The 17,602-nt window shown below is 43.9% G+C and overlaps 9 protein-coding genes across 13 annotated transcripts; 3 read left to right on the top strand and 6 right to left on the bottom strand.

Moving 5' to 3' along the window:
* Positions 1–5: 5 nt before the first annotated feature.
* Positions 6–2,037, bottom strand: LOC133837522 (ran-binding protein 3). Its single transcript, XM_062268314.1, has 3 exons — positions 1,877–2,037; positions 1,195–1,727; positions 6–1,129 (listed from the first exon to the last, which is right to left on the bottom strand). Exons 1-3 carry the CDS (start codon positions 1,890–1,892, stop codon positions 206–208), a joined length of 1,473 nt encoding a protein of 490 aa, XP_062124298.1. The 5' UTR covers positions 1,893–2,037; the 3' UTR covers positions 6–205.
* Positions 2,038–2,276: 239 nt separating this feature from the next.
* LOC133837511 (26S proteasome regulatory subunit 6A-B) lies at positions 2,277–3,876 on the top strand. Its single transcript, XM_062268295.1, has 3 exons — positions 2,277–2,620; positions 2,679–3,099; positions 3,158–3,876. The coding sequence occupies exons 1-3, from the start codon at positions 2,411–2,413 to the stop codon at positions 3,811–3,813; spliced, it is 1,287 nt and encodes a 428-aa protein (XP_062124279.1). The 5' UTR covers positions 2,277–2,410; the 3' UTR covers positions 3,814–3,876.
* Positions 3,877–3,885: 9 nt separating this feature from the next.
* LOC133837509 (protein sel-1 homolog 1) lies at positions 3,886–7,285 on the bottom strand. Of its 3 annotated transcripts, none has more exons than XM_062268293.1 (8): positions 7,023–7,285; positions 6,500–6,959; positions 5,696–6,441; positions 5,460–5,634; positions 5,248–5,396; positions 4,852–5,186; positions 4,590–4,794; positions 3,886–4,529 (listed from the first exon to the last, which is right to left on the bottom strand). In XM_062268293.1, the coding sequence occupies exons 2-8, from the start codon at positions 6,939–6,941 to the stop codon at positions 4,143–4,145; spliced, it is 2,439 nt and encodes an 812-aa protein (XP_062124277.1). In that variant the 5' UTR covers positions 6,942–6,959; positions 7,023–7,285; the 3' UTR covers positions 3,886–4,142. The 3 variants fall into 3 exon arrangements, with proteins under 3 accessions (XP_062124277.1, XP_062124276.1, XP_062124275.1); XM_062268292.1 differs by having other exon boundaries at positions 7,068–7,285; XM_062268291.1 differs by having other exon boundaries at positions 6,500–7,285.
* Positions 7,286–7,403: 118 nt separating this feature from the next.
* LOC133837516 (phosphatidylglycerophosphatase and protein-tyrosine phosphatase 1) lies at positions 7,404–9,059 on the top strand. 2 transcript variants are annotated; one of them, XM_062268304.1, is made up of 4 exons: positions 7,404–7,416; positions 8,013–8,156; positions 8,218–8,541; positions 8,600–9,059. In XM_062268304.1, exons 2-4 carry the CDS (start codon positions 8,019–8,021, stop codon positions 8,726–8,728), a joined length of 591 nt encoding a protein of 196 aa, XP_062124288.1. In that variant the 5' UTR covers positions 7,404–7,416; positions 8,013–8,018; the 3' UTR covers positions 8,729–9,059. The 2 variants fall into 2 exon arrangements, with proteins under 2 accessions (XP_062124288.1, XP_062124287.1); XM_062268303.1 differs by lacking the exon at positions 7,404–7,416 and adding an exon at positions 7,567–7,764.
* Positions 8,885–9,855, bottom strand: LOC133837517 (succinate dehydrogenase [ubiquinone] cytochrome b small subunit, mitochondrial). The gene is made up of 4 exons (XM_062268305.1): positions 9,713–9,855; positions 9,508–9,626; positions 9,250–9,440; positions 8,885–9,188 (listed from the first exon to the last, which is right to left on the bottom strand). The coding sequence occupies exons 1-4, from the start codon at positions 9,753–9,755 to the stop codon at positions 8,987–8,989; spliced, it is 555 nt and encodes a 184-aa protein (XP_062124289.1). The 5' UTR covers positions 9,756–9,855; the 3' UTR covers positions 8,885–8,986.
* A 220-nt stretch (positions 9,856–10,075) lies between these two features.
* On the bottom strand, positions 10,076–12,571 carry LOC133837510 (uncharacterized). The gene is made up of 4 exons (XM_062268294.1): positions 12,368–12,571; positions 11,836–12,254; positions 10,964–11,775; positions 10,076–10,907 (listed from the first exon to the last, which is right to left on the bottom strand). The coding sequence occupies exons 1-4, from the start codon at positions 12,414–12,416 to the stop codon at positions 10,316–10,318; spliced, it is 1,872 nt and encodes a 623-aa protein (XP_062124278.1). The 5' UTR covers positions 12,417–12,571; the 3' UTR covers positions 10,076–10,315.
* Positions 12,572–12,724: 153 nt separating this feature from the next.
* On the bottom strand, positions 12,725–13,922 carry LOC133837513 (uncharacterized). The gene is made up of 3 exons (XM_062268299.1): positions 13,797–13,922; positions 13,235–13,644; positions 12,725–13,174 (listed from the first exon to the last, which is right to left on the bottom strand). The coding sequence occupies exons 1-3, from the start codon at positions 13,858–13,860 to the stop codon at positions 12,809–12,811; spliced, it is 840 nt and encodes a 279-aa protein (XP_062124283.1). The 5' UTR covers positions 13,861–13,922; the 3' UTR covers positions 12,725–12,808.
* Positions 13,923–14,746: 824 nt separating this feature from the next.
* On the top strand, positions 14,747–16,737 carry LOC133837512 (lipid storage droplets surface-binding protein 1). Of its 2 annotated transcripts, none has more exons than XM_062268297.1 (7): positions 14,747–14,874; positions 14,935–15,230; positions 15,306–15,489; positions 15,687–15,880; positions 15,944–16,134; positions 16,207–16,384; positions 16,441–16,737. In XM_062268297.1, the coding sequence occupies exons 1-7, from the start codon at positions 14,871–14,873 to the stop codon at positions 16,588–16,590; spliced, it is 1,197 nt and encodes a 398-aa protein (XP_062124281.1). In that variant the 5' UTR covers positions 14,747–14,870; the 3' UTR covers positions 16,591–16,737. The 2 variants fall into 2 exon arrangements, with proteins under 2 accessions (XP_062124281.1, XP_062124280.1); XM_062268296.1 differs by having other exon boundaries at positions 15,288–15,489.
* LOC133837515 (probable oligoribonuclease) lies at positions 16,566–17,510 on the bottom strand. Its single transcript, XM_062268302.1, has one exon. The coding sequence runs from the start codon at positions 17,371–17,373 to the stop codon at positions 16,705–16,707; it is 669 nt and encodes a 222-aa protein (XP_062124286.1). The 5' UTR covers positions 17,374–17,510; the 3' UTR covers positions 16,566–16,704.
* Positions 17,511–17,602: the final 92 nt, after the last annotated feature.

The raw sequence follows: 17,602 nt of genomic DNA, 5'->3' as shown, positions 1-17,602 counted from the left end.
ATACATTTTACTTTAATCATAATTATTAATAAATTATTATAATTAATTTATAATAATCCACAATGCGTTTTATTTTAATTAGTAGATGCTTTACTTGTGTTTGTGTGTGTGTGGTTTTCTTTTTCCATATTTCAAACAAAAAAATTAATAATAATATGAAAGGAAGAAACGAAACAATATCGCCCGCCATTAAAAAAAACTAATCTTAAGCACGATCCTCCTCCTCGTCCTCAATGGATGCCGAGGCATGTTGTTCCTTGGGCTGCTGTGCCTCGGCCTCGGCATTGCTATCGGCAGTTGCATCATCGGGAGTTGCCACCACCACAACGTCCACGCTACTGTCCGCTTGCATCAGCGCCTTTTTGGGGCTCGGCTCAATGCTGTCCGCCTCGGCGAGGGCAGCAGCGTTAGTCGTGCCACCAGCAGCAGCAATTGGTATTGACTCAACAATGCCATCGCCATCCTCATCGTCATCGTTGGTTGTCGACTCGGGCTGCACGCTGACCGCACACGACTCCGAGGAAATGCCGTTCTTAGTCTCCACCACGGCGCACTCTTCGGGATGCGTTAGCTTGCGCTTGGCAATGCGCTCGCTCAGCGCCTTGTGCACCTGGGCAATGTCCGCGGGGCGGCCCATGGCCAAGAAGATCTTTACCGTGCCCGTGTTGTCCATGGCCGTCAGACGCAGCGACTTCTGGCTGGCGCGCTCCGCCACCATGGCAGCCCAGACTTTCGTGTTCAGCAGCAAGCGCAGATTGCCCGAGGTGCGGAAGACAACGCGCGAGCAATCCTGCTCGTCCTTGGCATCGTTGAGACGCAGACTGCCGCGACCGCGCTCCTCCCAGTTGCTGTTAACAAAAGCAAACAGCTTGCAGCTGACGTCGGCAATGTTGAGTTCATTTTCCTCGCCGGTGAATGTTTCGACCTCTTCGTATTTGCGTTTCTGGGCGCGACTCTCTTCGTACTCACGTGCCACATCATTGAGACTCTTGGCTTCTGAGGTCTCCTTATTGTTGTCTGTCGATTGGGCAGCCCGCTGTATGACGCTGGAGAACAGCAACTGCGATGAGGCCGCTTCCGTCGAGTCCGAGACAGCGGCTTCGGCATTCGCCTCTGTGCTCACATTCTCCTGCAAAACAATATGCCCAATTATAACGCCCAAATCTATTTGCCATCTTTTGCCAGCTCACTCACCCCAACAACACGTTCGTGCACATTCTGTCCAAAGATGAAACCACTTGTTTGCATTCGCGGCAAATTGGTCTTGGCTGCGGCAAATATGTTGGTGGCACGATGCTCGATTCCATTGTTGCGCAGCATTGTCAGCGGATCCGGCCGCTCATCAATCTCATCGTCCTCCTTATCGGACTTCTCTGTGGACTCCACCACGGCGGCGGACGCATCATCTTCCTCCTCCCGCTGTTCCCGCAAAAATGGATTGCCCACAATGCCACCGCCGGCGCCGGTGACTTCGTCAGTCTTCTGGCTGCTACTGCCGGCGTCAGCGGCAGCGGCTAATGTCGAGGAGCTATTGTTGTTGTTATTGTTCGTATTGATTGTAGTGTTATTGGAATTAGAATTGGAATTACTGCTTGCATTATTGCTATGCACTACTGAGCCTAATACAGACGAATCACCCAAAACGGCGGGCCGCAGCACAGCGCCGCCCAAACGTGAGGCCTTCAAGGTAAAGCCACCTCTGAAGCAGTTGGCTTCAACCGACGCTTCTGCCAAAAAAAAAAAAGATACAAGAACAAAAATTGTATGTAAGTCGATGTGTGTATTTGGCTCGAGCTTCGCTTTAACGTGTGGTGTGTGCAGGGCACTGCCCAGTTACAGACATCGATTGAATGTTTCCATTAAATTGTGAACTTACCATTATTTTCCGACATGGCAATGTTAATTTATGTTGGCAATTTATTATAAGTTGGGCAAATTTTTTTTTACAAGAAAAAAGCGTTCCCTTCAAGCTACAACAGTGTTGCGAAGCGATGCACTATCGTTATCGACCTTACCGTTTAGCCCCACACTTAGCAATGTGACCAGCACCTAAGTAATTTTTGGTTTAAGTAACTGGAGGTTACTAAAAGTTTTTAAGAATTGCATTGCATCAATTTATGCTCTTGAATTTTCATTGTATATGCAATTAAAAAACCGGTTAAATAAAAAGGTATCACATACCTAATAAAGTGTAACCAGCCAGTAATTTAACAATTCCTAGGCTTGGTACATTTGTGAACATTAACTAGTATATTTTTAAATGCAACCAGCGGTCACTCTGCTAAGCATTAGCTGGAAGAAACACGAAAAATTTACAAGTCATCGGCAAAAAAACAGAGTCAAAATAAAGCGATCCAGCTAAAAATTTATATTGATCAATAAGTTTATATCGCAAACAAAGTAAATAGAAATGGCACAAACGCTCGAGGACAAATCGATATGGGAGGATGGCGAGGAGTCGCTAGGCGAAGAAGTGCTGCGTATGTCCACGGATGAGATTGTGAGCAGGACTCGCTTGATGGACAACGAAATCAAAATAATGAAAAGCGAAGTGATGCGCATTACACACGAAATTCAGGCTCAGAATGAGAAGATCAAAGACAATACGGAAAAGATTAAGGTAACTTGCAAACAAAAGGAATACATAGAAATGTTGAAACTTCATCTTCTGGTTTTAGGTTAACAAAACGTTGCCATATCTTGTGTCCAACGTCATTGAGCTGCTGGATGTGGATCCACAAGAGGAGGAGGATGATGGCTCTGTCACTGTGCTGGACAATCAACGCAAGGGCAAGTGTGCGGTGATCAAAACATCGACGCGTCAAGCGTATTTCTTGCCAGTCATTGGCCTGGTTGATGCTGAGAAACTCAAACCCGGCGATTTGGTTGGTGTCAATAAAGACTCTTATCTGATTCTGGAAACCCTGCCGGCTGAGTATGATGCCCGTGTGAAGGCCATGGAAGTGGATGAACGTCCCACAGAGCAGTATTCCGATATTGGTGGTCTCGACAAGCAGATTCAAGAGCTGATCGAAGCTGTTGTGCTGCCCATGACACACAAGGAGAAGTTCAAGAACTTGGGCATTCATCCACCAAAGGGTGTGTATTTAAGTGCATTTAATTAAATGCATATATTAATATTTCTATTTACTTATAGGTGTCCTGCTCTATGGTCCTCCTGGAACTGGCAAAACGCTGCTAGCTCGCGCTTGTGCCGCACAGACCAAGTCCACTTTCCTCAAGCTGGCCGGACCACAGCTGGTGCAGATGTTTATTGGTGACGGCGCCAAGTTGGTGCGCGATGCTTTTGCTCTGGCCAAGGAGAAGGCTCCCGCCATCATCTTTATCGATGAACTGGACGCCATCGGTACCAAGCGTTTCGATTCCGAGAAGGCCGGTGATCGTGAGGTACAGCGTACTATGTTGGAGCTGCTGAATCAATTGGATGGCTTCAGTTCGACGGCTGACATTAAAGTTATTGCTGCCACGAATCGTGTGGATATTCTGGACCCTGCTCTGTTGCGTTCGGGTCGTCTGGATCGTAAGATCGAGTTCCCACATCCCAACGAAGAGGCGCGTGCACGCATTATGCAAATTCACTCGAGAAAAATGAATGTTAGCAACGATGTGAACTTTGAGGAGTTGTCGCGATCCACTGACGATTTCAATGGCGCTCAGTGCAAGGCAGTTTGTGTGGAAGCCGGTATGATTGCTCTGCGTCGGTCGGCCACATCAGTGACACACGAGGACTTCATGGATGCCATCATGGAGGTGCAGTCCAAGAAGAAAGCTAATCTTAACTACTATGCTTAGGCCTAAACAAAAAAGGAAATTTACTTGTAAAACTGAATACACAAATACAATATTAAACAACAATCTTCATGGTAGATTTAAAGATTACAGGCTGCATTTATGGTTAGGAATCGCACAATCTTATATATCGCATGGATGAGCAGTTATTGTTTTTTTGTTTTTATCAGTACAACACACATATATTTTGTTTTGAGTAAGATATATCTGATTTTTTAAATATCTAAAAATTCCATTCAGAAATCATAAAAAATTGATGATAAATATTTACATGGTCACTAATTAAGCTAGGGATGATTAACCAATTTTGCATTTAAGACTAATCAGTGGGATCAAGTGTATTGCTGCTGCTGCTCGTTCCTGCTGCTGCTGCTCGTTCCTGCTGCTGCTGCCGCCGCCGAGGAGCTGCCCGTGTTGCTTGTGGATGTGGCAGCAGTTGCAGCTGCCGCGGAAGTTGAGGCAGTTGCTGTTCCTGCTGCTGCTGTCGATGCTGCATTGATGTTGGCAGCAGCGACAGATGCTATGTCATTGGCAGGAGCAGCAGCTGCAGCTGGAGCTGCCTGTGGCGCCTGCTGTTGCTGAACTGGCTGCTCGGGCTGTTGAAAGGGTCGCCTGGTGTACATGATTATGCCCAGCAGCAGAGTTAATATGGTGATCATGTATAAATCCCAATTGGCAGCAATATTCTCATCCATATAGAAGATGAACCGATAAGGTGACTGCAAAGGAAAATTTGATTATTAAAGAAGAGTTTGAAATGAATACAACAAATTTCGCACCTCCTTAATTGACTCGATCTTGGCGAGCATCTGCAGCTTGAAGAGCGCAAGAGCCACAGGCACCTTGGCATCCGAATTGGTTTCGGCAGCCAAATCGTATAATCTCTTCGCCAAATGCCAATCCTTCTTCATGCCCAAGCCTTGCTCATGCATGTAGCCCAAATTGAACATAGCCTGTGCATTATATTGCTGCTCCGAAGCTTTCCTATTAATGAATATAGATTATAAAAGACATACGAATTGATGTCATATATAAACGCACCTGTAAAGTGCTGCAGCTGTCTCGAAATCGGTCTTGGTACCCCAGCCATAGTAGTAGTAATCGCCCAGCTTGACTTGGGCAGCAGAATAACCTTGGCCTGCCGCACGTTTCCAGTAGTAGAAGGCACGTATTAAATCCTCGTGGCGATCGTTGAAGACATGCACCTCCTCGCGATCGAGAAGGAACGCAGCATTGCTCTGAGCCACCTCGTAACCAGCCTCAGCCATTAGGGAATAATGCATGAAAGCTTCGTCAATGCGATTATGCTTGTAGTCGCTGTAGGCGTGCATTAGACTGCTGCTCCAGCGACCACGCTCCGCCACATTCTTAAAGAACTGCAAGAGCAAAACGTGTTAACAAACACCAAATTGACTTGGATTACAAATATGAATGAACCTCAACAGCAGCTGGACAGGAACGTAGCATGCCCATGCCATAGGCATGCATAATTCCCAGATTGTAATAAGCCAAAACATGGCCAGATTGTGTTGCCAAATTGAAGTACTTCAACGCCAGTTTGTAGTCGGTCTTGACGCCATTGCCAGCTGCAATTGGCAAGCAAAATTTAAGAAAAACTATTAACTGTCAATTGGTTGAGAGCAACTTACTGAAATACATGGTACCCAGCTGCAGTTGGCCATCGACCCACCCTTGATCGGCAGCTTGTGTGAAATAGGACAGTGCCTTGATTGAATCCTTGGGCACACCCAAACCTTTTAGATACATGAGTCCCAAACCGCTCTGTCCCACCGGATCACCCATTTCGGATGCCTTCGAAAAGTACTGCAAGGAATAGCAATAAATTAATTAATGGTACTTCACTAATTCATTTTTGTGAACTCACTTTAAATGCTGTTTCGTTGTCCGCCTTGATTTGCTCACTGCCTTCTAGATAGAGCTTGCCCAAGAAGGCAAAGCCAATGGCGTTGCCCGCGTTGGCGGCCAGCGTAAAGTACTCCAGTGCTTTTTGATGATCCTGCTGAGTGGCCTTGCCGCCCTGATAATACAGTTGTCCCAAACCCACCTGAGACTGCACATCACCTTTGTCGGCAAGCAGTTGATAGTAATCAATGATTTCGGTCTCATGGCTGCCGGGATTCTCCAACTCATCCAACAAACGAACGCGATGCAGCATTGGCCCATTGGCAAAGGTGACTTTGGAGGCTACTTTGCGTGCCACACGCTTGTAATGCAGCAAAGCCTTCTCGCAGTTGATGGGCACATTGATGCCAAACAGATAGCGATATCCCATGGCCATCTGGGCCAGCGTATTGTCGCCCAGCGCGGCCAGCGTATAATGAATCAATGCCAGCGGTTGGCTGACATTCTTGCCGCCGACACCCACCGAATATAAAAAGCCCAGACCAGCATGTGCCTCGGGTACACCTTCCAGGGCCAGGCTCTCGAATTCGTCAGCGGCATGGTGGAAATCGAATGACATCCAGTGACCCAGAACCATGCCCCAAGCGAGTTCAGCGCGTGCCTTAAGATGATTGAAGGCGGCGGCTTTCTTTAGTAAAGTGAGTGCCACACGTTGATCCGTACGTGGTTTGCCCAAGATCTCCATGGCATTATCGTAGAGGCTCTGGGCTGCAAAGAGCAAACAGCAATTGTTATAATGGATCTATTGTAAATGCGATTTTCTTACCTTCAATCTGCTCAGGCGTCGGCTCCGCATCGCTGGGCGCAAGTTTCGCTTCGATTGCCTCGATTTGTGCTTTGAGCTTCTCCTGCTTTAGGATGTTGTCGTTGTGCAGACGCTCAAAGAAAGCCGCTGGCATCACTTTGGTGCGTGCCTCGAACTCCGTCTCCTTAAGCTTGGCTGCCTTACGTTCATTGCTGCCTGGCGTCGTCGCAGCCTCTACTTGAGGTGTCTTTGCCTCCTTATCCGCTGTGGTTATCTCCTCAGCTGCCTGGGGCGCCTGGGGATTCGTGGTCGACTCGCGTTCAGCTTCAGCGGATGACGCTGTTGCTGCTGTCACGCTGGCGCTTTCAGTTGGTATTGTTGGACCCTGGAGTTCTGCACGCAGCATTGGACTTTGCTGTGCCACAAGCAGCAGCAAAATGCAGAACAAGCTTAGCAGCCTCATCGTTGGCAACTCTTGTCGCTGTGCCCGCAAAGACCAAATAGGTAAAGAAAGAAGTATGTGCTTAGTAGAGGGTATACTAACAATTTTGTTGGTCTCTTCTGAGCTCTGACGTGTTGTGTTATTTACTTTTTCTTTTGTGCACACACTGTTTTGCTTTTCAACCGATTTTGCTTCAGTGCTTTGGGGCGCGCTTTATTATCGCTGGCGCATTTTATACCAGTTTGTTTACTGGACTTTATTGAAGTGGTTGTCGAAGTTTTTAACTTTAATTTTCACACGTAAGATGTAAAGAACCTTTTATATTTGTTGCAACAATAATTGTGGGCCAGTGTTGGAAAGCACGCGCACAGATGGGGGCAGTGATGAGCGCTTACAGGTGAACGGTCGCTGTCACTGTGACTGTTATAAGCCCAACTGTCATAATTCATATTTAAATTGACTTTACAGTAAAATACTACAAATGGGTAATTCTCTGGTAAATGTCGCGTGCGACCCAAATTAAAATGATTAAAATATAAGTACATTATATTTGTATGGCACTTTAAGCTTTTTGTGTGCCGGTTTGCTCACCTCCAACTAATATGCCAGTGTTGTATAGCGATTAGGCAAACGAAGTTTTTACAAGTGTTTCTGTTGTTGGGCCATTTCATAATGCAAATACCTGATGATAACCGACGCAAGCAGCAGCTGAATGCGTAAAATTAAAGTGATAATTTGTGAATACACTAATTAATATACGAGGCAGCATTGTTCAACAGTGACTCATTGTTCTTTTTTCAACCAACAACAAGGCAAAAACCTTAAATACGGCATGGAAATGAGTGTAAGTTACGACTGCGAATGCAGCCAACAGCAAGCTCAACCATTTTTTGAAACCAGTTCAAAGCCGCGCTTCAAGCGACTCAGTCCAACAGTCTTCAGTCAGTCACGCATTCAATAACGCAGCTGCCCGACAAAGCTGCGGTGAAAGTTTACAGCTGTTGTTACACAGAGACAGAGACTAGGCTTCAAACTGTAGATTAAATAACATCCTACATCTATCCCTTTTCATCTCCCTGCTCTCTGTTAAAGGCGACTATGTTAGCACGCGTCTCCTTCTATCCCACATTGCTGTACAATGTGCTTATGGAAAAAGCCACCTCAAGGAATTGGTACGATCGCATCGATGAAAATGTCATACTTGGAGCGCTGCCCTTTCGCAGCCAAGCCAATGACGTAAGTAAATCAAATTACAATTACAATTATTTATATTTAAAAATGGATTATCTTTTATCAGTTGATTGCTAAGGAAAACATGAAAGCTGTCGTCTCCATGAACGAAGATTACGAGCTAACAGCGTTTTCCAACGACTCGCCCAAGTGGAAAGCGTTGGGCATTGAATTTCTGCAATTAGCCACCACAGACATTTTTGAGTCGCCCAATCAGGAGAAGCTTTATCACGGCGTCGAGTTCATCAATCGCTTTCTGCCGCTGTCGAAACGCATATCGGGCCTAAAGAACACTGCACAACAACATCCTGAAAACATTGGCACGGTTTATGTGCATTGCAAAGCGGGCAGAACACGCAGTGCCACCTTGGTGGGCTGTTATCTGATGATGGTAAGTTAACAGCTAATATAACTAGAATGTTATTTGCATAAGTATGTTGTATTTTTAGAAGAACGGCTGGACCCCAGATCAAGCTGTGGATCATATGCGTCAATGTCGCTCGCATATTTTACTGCACACTAAACAATGGGATGCTCTGAGAATATTTTATGCAAATAACGTGGAGGCAAAGTCATGACCCGTCATTGTAGATCATAATAGCAATATTTAAATGTTTTATTACTCTACATGTGTAGTAACAAAAGGGTGCCAGTTTCTGGTTTTGCTACCGTTGCCAAAACTTATAATTAGTGCTGTTTTTTGAATACAAATACTTTTTAAAAAACCACAATCGTTTCGTTACATGTATACCTTTTATTTATCTATTATTAAGCAAATCGTCCGAATCCACAATAAATAACGAAACGTGAATTTGTTGATGATCGTCATGGGCTTTTTAAGCCTTTTCGGCATCCTTGCCCTTAATGGCCCAGAAGCGTTTAATACCATTCGCCAGACCAACGTCGTTCTTGATGAAGTAAAACAGACCTCCCAACGTTGCCACCGAAATGATGATGAGAGCAATGTGCGCAACCTTTGGCAGAATGTTACCAACGACAGCGGGACGCATATAATCGACAACCATGGCCTCAACACCCCTGCAAGCAAAGAAATTTATCTAATCACAAATGTGGGATTAATTGACTTAAGAAAGCTTACCAATGGGTGTGGATCACGACGGAGATGGCCAGCAGAGCGTCCAGCACCTGCGAGGGAGCGAGGAAAGCGGCTGGAATAACAGCCAGCAGTCCAGCGGAGACAACGCGCTCAATAGTCCACAGGCTGGTGTGATTAGAGCCAGCTGAAGCCATCTTGGGAGCACTTACGGCAATACCGCGCACAGCAATTGGCTGCAAATGAATACGGATTATCGATTAGTTGGCAGGACGGGGAATTCAATAAAATAGCCTTACTTACTGCAACTTTCTGGGTAAGAGCCAGGGGCTTGGTCAAAGCCTGGCGCTGCGCATTGGCCACAATGGTAGAGTAAGCCTTCAGTGGCGTGAGGCGCGCTGTTGACTTGATCATGTTTGCAGCTGTTGCGGCGAAGATTGTTATATAATAAATAATTAAGGCGGCGCTCAGCAAATATCTAAATTGTGTGGATTTTCACTATACGTACCATTGCTGCGAGCAACGCCGCGCAGAACGAGTGTGGACAACATGGCAATTGTATTTTTATTAAATTAAAAATTTGGGAGCAAAATTAAAAAATACACTTGTTATGTTTGGCTGTGAACTGAGACCATTTGATTTAAAGGAACTTTACAACACTGAATTCATGACCGACTGCTACTAATCGAAATTTATCGCTGCATTCAAATATCGGAGCTATCGGTTCGTTTAAGTTTATTATCGCAATTTAAATTAAATATATTAGATTGCTTGCATTTATTTTATGCAATATGGATATTGATCAAAACATTTGAATTGTGAAGTTGATGATGCCTCTCCATTGAATCACATCAATATTATATAGTTTATTTATTTAGCTGCATAAATCGTTTGTACAAAATATTTGAGATTCGTTTGTGGACGGAATGTAAAAGTAGTGATATGGAATTCATAGAGATGTAAATATTCTCTCAACTTATAAAATAAACACTTTTTTCTTATGCTTGCAAATTTGTGTAAAAATTTCGAACTAACCTGCATTCTAAAAAGGCACATAATTACTTTAGAAAGACACTATAGACGGGACGGGACGACTTAACTTAAAATACACTTAGTAAACGACTAATTGCCGAACGAGCACAAACGCCATTCCAATGGCCAAGACTGACATATTAATAGCCGATGCCAACTGCTCAGCTCCAGCTTTGTAGAAATCCCAGTCGAATACTATGTTTGAGGCATCCGAATTTTTCCATGGATTCAAACCGTCATCGAAATACATGGGACAATCGTCACGCTCACGTTCGTACTCCACAGCATCAATGGCGACTGCAGCACCTTCTGAATGATTCCACGAAGTGACGTCCTGGTTCAGCTTGCAAAAAGCACCCACAGCTTGGGACATGAGCACTCGATTCAAGTCGGCACGTTGATAGACCCAACAACGATATTTGGACAGCGGATCCAGGTCATCGTAGGTGATCAAATACGATTTCAAATTCTCCTTCCAGAAGCCAATGCACTTCATGCGATAATCGGGATCACTGTAGATATCAACAGGACGACCCAAATGATCCACAGAGAGGCAATAGTTCTCATCGACAGCGAGTTCCTTTTGATCCGTATCGCAAACGGACAAATCAGAAATGTTTTGCTTGCAGTGAATATCAGGACGTGGACTCAACGTGACACCGCCAAGGATCCTAAACGAATTGGGCAATTAATAGACAATTTTTAATACAAAATTGCACGCTGTTACCTTGTTTTGAAAGGATGTTCACCGCGTTGCGTGAAATTAAACTTTCCAGCGACGGGACAACGCACAGGCACAGGAGTTTTAGCTAAGAACAAATCATATTTCCATGCCTCGGCATTCGGGAACTGCACCCAAGAGCATACAGTACTAAAATCATCCTTAATGACAGCCAAGCCCTTGCGGTAGCGTATGATGTTATGATGGCGGGGCATAAAGTCAAAGCATACATAATCCTTCTGGCAACCATCGACAGTTAGACGTGCCATCATCACACGATTGCCACGACGTTCACGGCACACATAAATGGTCTTGCGATAACGTGCCTTATCTGGATAATAGGTTTCATTGATGTGTGTTTCGCTGATGGATACATCGGCATCGATGTTCGCCGTGTTGACCCAATCGCCGGAGAAGTTCTGTGGCAATGTACAGCCGGGTTCCACAAATTCAGCTTTAACTGGTGTGAGCTTTAAACGTTCTGGTGAAGCTTCTGGTGTCTTCAGAGTATTACACTCGGCAGTGATGGAAACGCCCACATAGAGATCGTCGTCACGATTCTTGAGGAAGCAACGATATTTCTCATCCTTACGCGACTCTTTAGTGTTGGCCACAGCGAAATAATGATTCTTGCCCACAAACCAATCACCAAGGCAGCTGAACTCCACGGTGCCGGTAAAGGTCCCCTCCATGCCCTCACACTTTTGATAAGTGATGTTGAACTTTTGATTCTGTATCAGAAACTGTGTGCCCGCCGTTTGGCAAGACTTGATACGTGCATCCGGCTTGTTGCACACGCCCGTGAAACGAAAACGATTCTACAAATGACATTTTGTTAATTAATTAAACTTAATTAAGAAAAGAGCATGTTAACTTGCTTGGTAAGTGAAATGCCAAACACCTTCCAGCGAGGAGCGACAGTTGATGGGCACATAGTTCTCATTGAACAGAGTAATCAACTGTTGATCATCCTTTATGCCTTTGCACACGTTCTCCACAGTCGGTTCCTTCCCAGGTGCCAAACCCACGCAAGGACCTTCAAACTTCTCGAAGATATTCAACGTGCGTATAATGGTGCGCACACAGTGATAACAGTTGGCCGAGTGCTCCTTGAAGACAAAGGAGTATTCGTCGCCGCGATGTCTCTCATAGTGGATGCAATAACCACGCCTCGACATTGAGTTGGCATCGATCACTGTTTGTGTGGGCAAGCCAACTTCCCACGAGAACCAAGATCCTTGCAATATTTTGGGTATAAGGCAGTTCTTTTGCTCAATCTGATTGTACTGCGCCAGCACTAAAATTAATATATAAATATTGCACAAATTAATCAAAGTATCATTTCCCAATGAATCACATTGTAAGCCTCGCTTTGGGTGTGGCTTGCTCCCAAAAAACCACAATGCTAACCTGCATTGAGTAGGCCTAGCAGGCAGATTATTCGCAAATGTGCGTGCATTTTATAATTCTTTTAATTGAACAACAAAATTAAAACATTCTAATTCAATAGAACTATTAAACTATATGCAATTAACACACAAATTGAGCCAATCAACACGCAATAAACAAAAATTCACTAAGCTGCTTTATTTTTAGGGTGTGGCCAGAGCAGCATTCGTCGAAAAGACATACGCTTTGGGCCAAGCCAGCGCGATATACCAAGCTACTACAACCTGAAGAATTACCGAATGGTCACACTTCAACAGAATTTCCAAAGCACTTGTAAAAAAGCGCGTCTTTTCAAACGACTTCTCAAGGCTGTCGTTGTTTATTAATTTTTATTATAGGTTTTAATGTTTTACGTTTCACTGATGGGTCGTCGTTAATGATCGCCGTGTTCGTAGTCGCAGGCTATGTACAGCCCGGTTTAACAGGTGTAAGTTGCCAACGTTCTGGTGAAGTTTGAGGTGTCCTCAACACATTACACTCGGGGGTAATTGAAGCGCCCACATAGAGGTCATCATCACGATTCTTAAGAAAGCAACGATACTTCTCAGTCTTGCGCGATTCTTTGGGGTTGACCGCAGCAAAATAATGTTTTTCGCCCACAAACCAGTCGCCCAAGCAGTTAAACTCGAGAGTGTCGCTAAAGGTGCCCTCGATGCCCTCGCACTGCTGATAAGTGATGTTGAACTTTTGATTTGGCGTGCCTCCAGTTTGGCAAGAGTTGATACGCGCATCCGGTTTATCGCACACACCGGTGAAGCGATAGCGATTCTATGAATAAAATACGAAGAATTAAATAATGCTAATTTCTTAGAAGTATACAAAACTTGCTTGGTGAGTGAAATGCCAGACTCCGTCCAGCGAGGAACGACAATCGGTGGGAACATAGTTCTCGTTGAACAGCGTAATCAACCTTTGATCATCCTTGATGTCCTTGCACACGTTTTCCACGGTGGGTTCCTCGCCAGGCGCCAAACTTACACATTCACTTTCTAACTTCTCGAATACATTCGGTGTGCGTATAATGGTGCGCACACACTTAAAGCATTTGGCAGTGTGTTCCTTAAATACAAAGGAGTACTCGTTGTCGTGATGTTGCTCAAAGTTGATGCAGTCGCCATGTCTCGACATCGAGGTGGCATTGATTACTGTTTGTAAAGGCAAGCCAATTTCCCACGAGAACCAGGATCCTTGCAGATTCTTGGGTATAAGGCAGTTCCGTTGCTCAATCGTTGCCAGCACTAAAATTAATATTCAAAGATTGGCCCACTTAATTTATTTGTATATATTAAACTGGTTTACTGCCACCTATTTGGCAGTTAAATATACATTTATTAGCACATTTAAAGTCTCGCTTTGGGATTGGTCAGTTCCCAAGAAACACATTGCTAACCTGTGCTATAAAGGCCTAGCAGGCAGATTATTAGCAAGTATGCGTTCATTTTAAATATAACCATTCTAATTCAGTAATAGAGTTTAACTAAACATAGTGCAAATGATCAACACCACATTAAACAAACATTTGCCGGTTTTTTCGGGTGTGCCCAGCGCAACATTTAGCCAATATATATACCAAAACTGCTAGGCAATTCATTACTATTTTCAAGCACTGTTCGAAGGCGCAACTTTATTACAACACTGCCTAGGTGTCGATTTTCAACTCAATATAATCGATTAGTTTTAATATTGGCGGTTGAAATTCAAAATTAAATATCTGCGCCAATTGAAATTCAACTGCAGCGTACAGTTCTGCAGAAATATTCTTGCGATTTTAATTATGCTGTAATAAAAACTGTCTGGCTGATTACAGAATAATACCACTTGGCAACAATCACTCCAGACATTCTAATGTAAACATCGATTCAGCCAGACTGTGGCTATCAACAAAAACAATGACGAGTTAACGACCCCAAACGCCCCCGCCTTTTCATGAGTAACACTCCAAACAGATCTGATTAAAATGTACTTTGAACTTTTTCGTCACATATATTTTTGATTGTGCGACCAATTTAGAAGAGGGCATATAATCATTGTAATAAAAAATCATAAAAAAAAATAAATAAACTTCTTGAAACCCAATCTAAGATATCAGGTAGATTTGCGCGGCTAAATGATTCACATCAAACTAGGAGAGTCCCTCCTAGATTAATGGGTATTTGGCTGATGGAATTCTATACGAATAATTGCACTTTGGAGCTTATTCAACATTCAGCAAATGGCATGTTGTTGATAACGTGTATAGTGTCTGCCTGCTAGGTGCACACTTTTGAGTCCGTTCCTTATCATCAAAGGTCAAGCAGTGTGCATGACGAGATCGAGACCGATCCCAATGTTCTTCCACAGCTCACAGCAATTTCGGCGTAGTCTCAATTCGAAGCCCGCTTAAAAGGGACGTGCGCGCTCTCTTCCCAGCTACAAACGTACAATTCTTTCAATCAGTTTCAATTACAATTAAACATCATACACAATGGGTTAGTTTGCTTAGTTTGTTCGCTCTTTAAATTTATTAATTCCAACGCCTTTCAATGCAGCTGCAACCATGAACAGTGGGCTGCACCTGGAGGCCATCGATCGCATCACATCCATCCCGTTGGTGGAGACGAGTGTCAAGCGTGTCGAGAATATCTACGACAAAGTGAAGCACAACAATCGTTTGTTCAGCTGGTACTTTGAAACAGCCGAGGCGACCATTTCAGCTGCCTACGAAACAGTTCAGCCGGCTGTCAAGCTCTTCGAGCTGCCGCTGAAGCGTCTGGACAATGTGATGTGCAAGAGTCTGGACATCTTGGAGCAACGCATTCCCCTGGTTTATTTGCCACCAGAAATGGTAAGTGACGAGAAAAGTTGTCAGCAAGCAAGGCGAAACATTTTTGTATGCTTAAAGATGTATTGGAATACCAAGGAATACATGTCGGATCATCTGGTGCGTCCCGTGCTGAAGCGTGCCGATTCTGTGAAGCAAATTGGCAACGCAGTGCTGGAGAATCCTCTCACCACCTATGCGGCAAGTCGCCTTGATGGCGCCTTCACGGCAGGCGACAAATTCGTGGACAAATACCTGTCCACAGATCAGGATCAGACAGACGGTGAGTGACTTGAGTTCTTGAGCTATTTATACACGCTGTCGTCAGCCCCTCCAAAGTGCTGAGGTTATCACGCAGACTCTCTTCAATTTTTTTTTTTGCGCCTAATCATTCTCAGGGGTGATAAGAGACGACTTTTTCTCTTTTTTTTCTGAATGGCATTTTTTGAATTAAGACTAATAAGTCGAAATGTATTGCAGCCCCTCATGAGGATGATAACGAGCCAACGGGCGCAACGGCGGAGGAGAAGGGCGCCATTAAAGCAATTCATCACGGTCAACGCTTCTCCCGCAAACTGAAGCGACGACTGACACAAAGAACTCTCCTCGAGGCGCGTGCACTGAAGAAGCAAAGCAAGGAAGCCATCCATGTGCTCATCTATGCTGCTGAACTGGTACGAAAGATAGAATACTGATTATCCTTGTCTGGAAATTGACTATCCTTACTTCTCTCATAGATTGCCACAGATCCCAAGCAAGCCATGCAGAAGGCTAAGGAACTGTGGGGCTATCTGAGTGCAGATGAGCCAGAGAATCAGGCGCGACCTGTGACACTAGAGCAGCTGATTGTGCTCCTCACCCGTGAGTCTGCTCGTCGTGTTGTCCACCTGGTCAACTACAGCGCTAACGTGGCGTCCAACATACCCAAGTGAGTGTTAGAAGTCTACATAACTATGTTCTCTTTACTAATTAGATTAAATATTAATAATTTTCCCTATAGAAACTTGGCCCACACTACCACCGAGGTTGTTCATCACATCGTCTATATAAATAATCGCATTATTACCATCACTCGCCTAGATAAGGTCAAGAACATATCCAAGGAGGAAGCAGAATCTCTATTCAAACGCATGATTGCCTTCTATGGCGATCTGCAAGGACTAACAAATGGTTATCTGGTAAGAAAATGTAGTTAATACACTTGGGATTCCTCTGATTTCCCTTTCCCTTACAGGAACGCGTTGCGAGTTTTCTTTCCGGACGCATTGAGGCGGAGAAGGTGACGGGTAGCGATGGCAGCAGCACTGTTAATCGTTCCTCGAGAAGACGACCGGAGACAAATAATTTTTCGCCCTCGCATAACAATATAAATGGCGTCTATTGAGAAATCGAGTTTTTTTATTGCTTACGTATTTTTGTTTCTAATCATAGAATTTTACTTTTGCTTGCATTTACGTACTAACTAAATGTTCACATTTATCAACAACATTTACTCTATTCACTTAAATAAATGCTCCTTATAGTATTTTAATTCCTCAATGCTCTCTTTAATATCATCAAGACTACGATGCACAAGTTTCTTCTTTGGCGCCGATTTGACCACATCGGGAGCCCAGCGATTACCCAACTCCTTAATTGTCGATACATCGATAATTCGGTAATGCAAATATTCATCAACATTGGGGAAATATTTGCGTAAGAAAAGACGATCCATGTACACAGAATTTCCCGCCAGCGGGCATTTTCGTTCAGGTATATTTTCCTTGAGGTATTTCAGGATAACATTCTCTGCCAGATCCGGTGTAATTTCTGAATTTTTACATCTGTCCACTAAGCCAGATTCGTTATGATGTTTAATGCACCATTCGTTCATGTTTTCATAGACGTGTGCAGCATGTCTTATGGCAAAGCATGGACCCTCTGACTTAACATTGAGCTGTTTATCGGTTATAATACAAGAGACCTCCAAGATTTGATCTTTGTCTATATCCAAGCCAGTCATTTCCAGATCCATCCACACAATATCAGATGGATCGTTTTTCGAGTTGCTGCTGCACGTGCTCATTGCTTTCGCTTGTGGGGAACTGTACAACGCTGAACAACGTGAACTCTGAGCTCTAACAACACTTCTTAATAAGTAACACACACGATTTAATTCAGAAAGCATTGAAATTTTGGTTAAGAAACCACAACTTCGCGTTTATCAGTTTGCAGAACAGCTGAACCAAGGGCTCAAACGATATATACGTTAAGGAAACTATCGATATATTTGATTTTTAAACATCGATTTTTAAAATCGAATTTTTGGTTTTTTGTCAGACAGCTAATATAACTATTTTAAATTATTTTTCACTTTATACTTTCATTAGCTTTTTTTAAATACATTTTCTTGTATG

This window comes from Drosophila sulfurigaster, chromosome 2R, assembly GCF_023558435.1.
Source record: "Drosophila sulfurigaster albostrigata strain 15112-1811.04 chromosome 2R, ASM2355843v2, whole genome shotgun sequence".
NCBI lineage: Eukaryota > Metazoa > Arthropoda > Insecta > Diptera > Drosophilidae > Drosophila > Drosophila sulfurigaster.
This window is presented reverse-complemented; position numbering and strand designations above follow the sequence as displayed.

What these genes read in the sequence shown, in the direction of transcription:
- LOC133837510 (XM_062268294.1), bottom strand. Translation starts at nt 12,416, where the DNA reads ATGCACGCACATTTGCGAATAATCTGCCTGCTAGGCCTACTCAATGCA. An exon ending in TTTGGCATTTCACTTACCAA is followed by an intron (nt 11,776 to 11,835) that starts GCAAGTTAACAT and finishes TGTCATTTGTAG; the next exon opens with AATCGTTTTCGTTTCACGGG. An exon ending in GAACATCCTTTCAAAACAAG is followed by an intron (nt 10,908 to 10,963) that starts GTAACAGCGTGC and finishes CAATTCGTTTAG; the next exon opens with GATCCTTGGCGGTGTCACGT.
- LOC133837512 (XM_062268296.1), top strand. An exon ending in AGATCAGGATCAGACAGACG is followed by an intron (nt 15,490 to 15,686) that starts GTGAGTGACTTG and finishes AATGTATTGCAG; the next exon opens with CCCCTCATGAGGATGATAAC. An exon ending in GACTAACAAATGGTTATCTG is followed by an intron (nt 16,385 to 16,440) that starts GTAAGAAAATGT and finishes TTTCCCTTACAG; the next exon opens with GAACGCGTTGCGAGTTTTCT.
- LOC133837516 (XM_062268303.1), top strand. An exon ending in TTCGCAGCCAAGCCAATGAC is followed by an intron (nt 8,157 to 8,217) that starts GTAAGTAAATCA and finishes ATCTTTTATCAG; the next exon opens with TTGATTGCTAAGGAAAACAT. An exon ending in TGGGCTGTTATCTGATGATG is followed by an intron (nt 8,542 to 8,599) that starts GTAAGTTAACAG and finishes TTGTATTTTTAG; the next exon opens with AAGAACGGCTGGACCCCAGA.
- LOC133837515 (XM_062268302.1), bottom strand. Translation starts at nt 17,373, where the DNA reads ATGCTTTCTGAATTAAATCGTGTGTGTTACTTATTAAGAAGTGTTGTT.
- LOC133837522 (XM_062268314.1), bottom strand. An exon ending in TGCACGAACGTGTTGTTGGG is followed by an intron (nt 1,130 to 1,194) that starts GTGAGTGAGCTG and finishes ATTGTTTTGCAG; the next exon opens with GAGAATGTGAGCACAGAGGC.
- LOC133837511 (XM_062268295.1), top strand. Translation starts at nt 2,411, where the DNA reads ATGGCACAAACGCTCGAGGACAAATCGATATGGGAGGATGGCGAGGAG. An exon ending in ACAATACGGAAAAGATTAAG is followed by an intron (nt 2,621 to 2,678) that starts GTAACTTGCAAA and finishes TTCTGGTTTTAG; the next exon opens with GTTAACAAAACGTTGCCATA. An exon ending in GGGCATTCATCCACCAAAGG is followed by an intron (nt 3,100 to 3,157) that starts GTGTGTATTTAA and finishes ATTTACTTATAG; the next exon opens with GTGTCCTGCTCTATGGTCCT.
- LOC133837509 (XM_062268291.1), bottom strand. Translation starts at nt 6,941, where the DNA reads ATGAGGCTGCTAAGCTTGTTCTGCATTTTGCTGCTGCTTGTGGCACAG. An exon ending in GCTGGGTACCATGTATTTCA is followed by an intron (nt 5,397 to 5,459) that starts GTAAGTTGCTCT and finishes TGCCAATTGCAG; the next exon opens with CTGGCAATGGCGTCAAGACC. An exon ending in CCTGTCCAGCTGCTGTTGAG is followed by an intron (nt 5,187 to 5,247) that starts GTTCATTCATAT and finishes TTGCTCTTGCAG; the next exon opens with TTCTTTAAGAATGTGGCGGA.
- LOC133837517 (XM_062268305.1), bottom strand. Translation starts at nt 9,755, where the DNA reads ATGTTGTCCACACTCGTTCTGCGCGGCGTTGCTCGCAGCAATG. An exon ending in CGGCGTTGCTCGCAGCAATG is followed by an intron (nt 9,627 to 9,712) that starts GTACGTATAGTG and finishes TCGCCGCAACAG; the next exon opens with CTGCAAACATGATCAAGTCA. An exon ending in CTCTTACCCAGAAAGTTGCA is followed by an intron (nt 9,441 to 9,507) that starts GTAAGTAAGGCT and finishes ATTCATTTGCAG; the next exon opens with CCAATTGCTGTGCGCGGTAT.
- LOC133837513 (XM_062268299.1), bottom strand. Translation starts at nt 13,860, where the DNA reads ATGGTTATATTTAAAATGAACGCATACTTGCTAATAATCTGCCTGCTA. An exon ending in GCTAGGCCTTTATAGCACAG is followed by an intron (nt 13,645 to 13,796) that starts GTTAGCAATGTG and finishes TATTAATTTTAG; the next exon opens with TGCTGGCAACGATTGAGCAA. An exon ending in TCTGGCATTTCACTCACCAA is followed by an intron (nt 13,175 to 13,234) that starts GCAAGTTTTGTA and finishes TTTTATTCATAG; the next exon opens with AATCGCTATCGCTTCACCGG.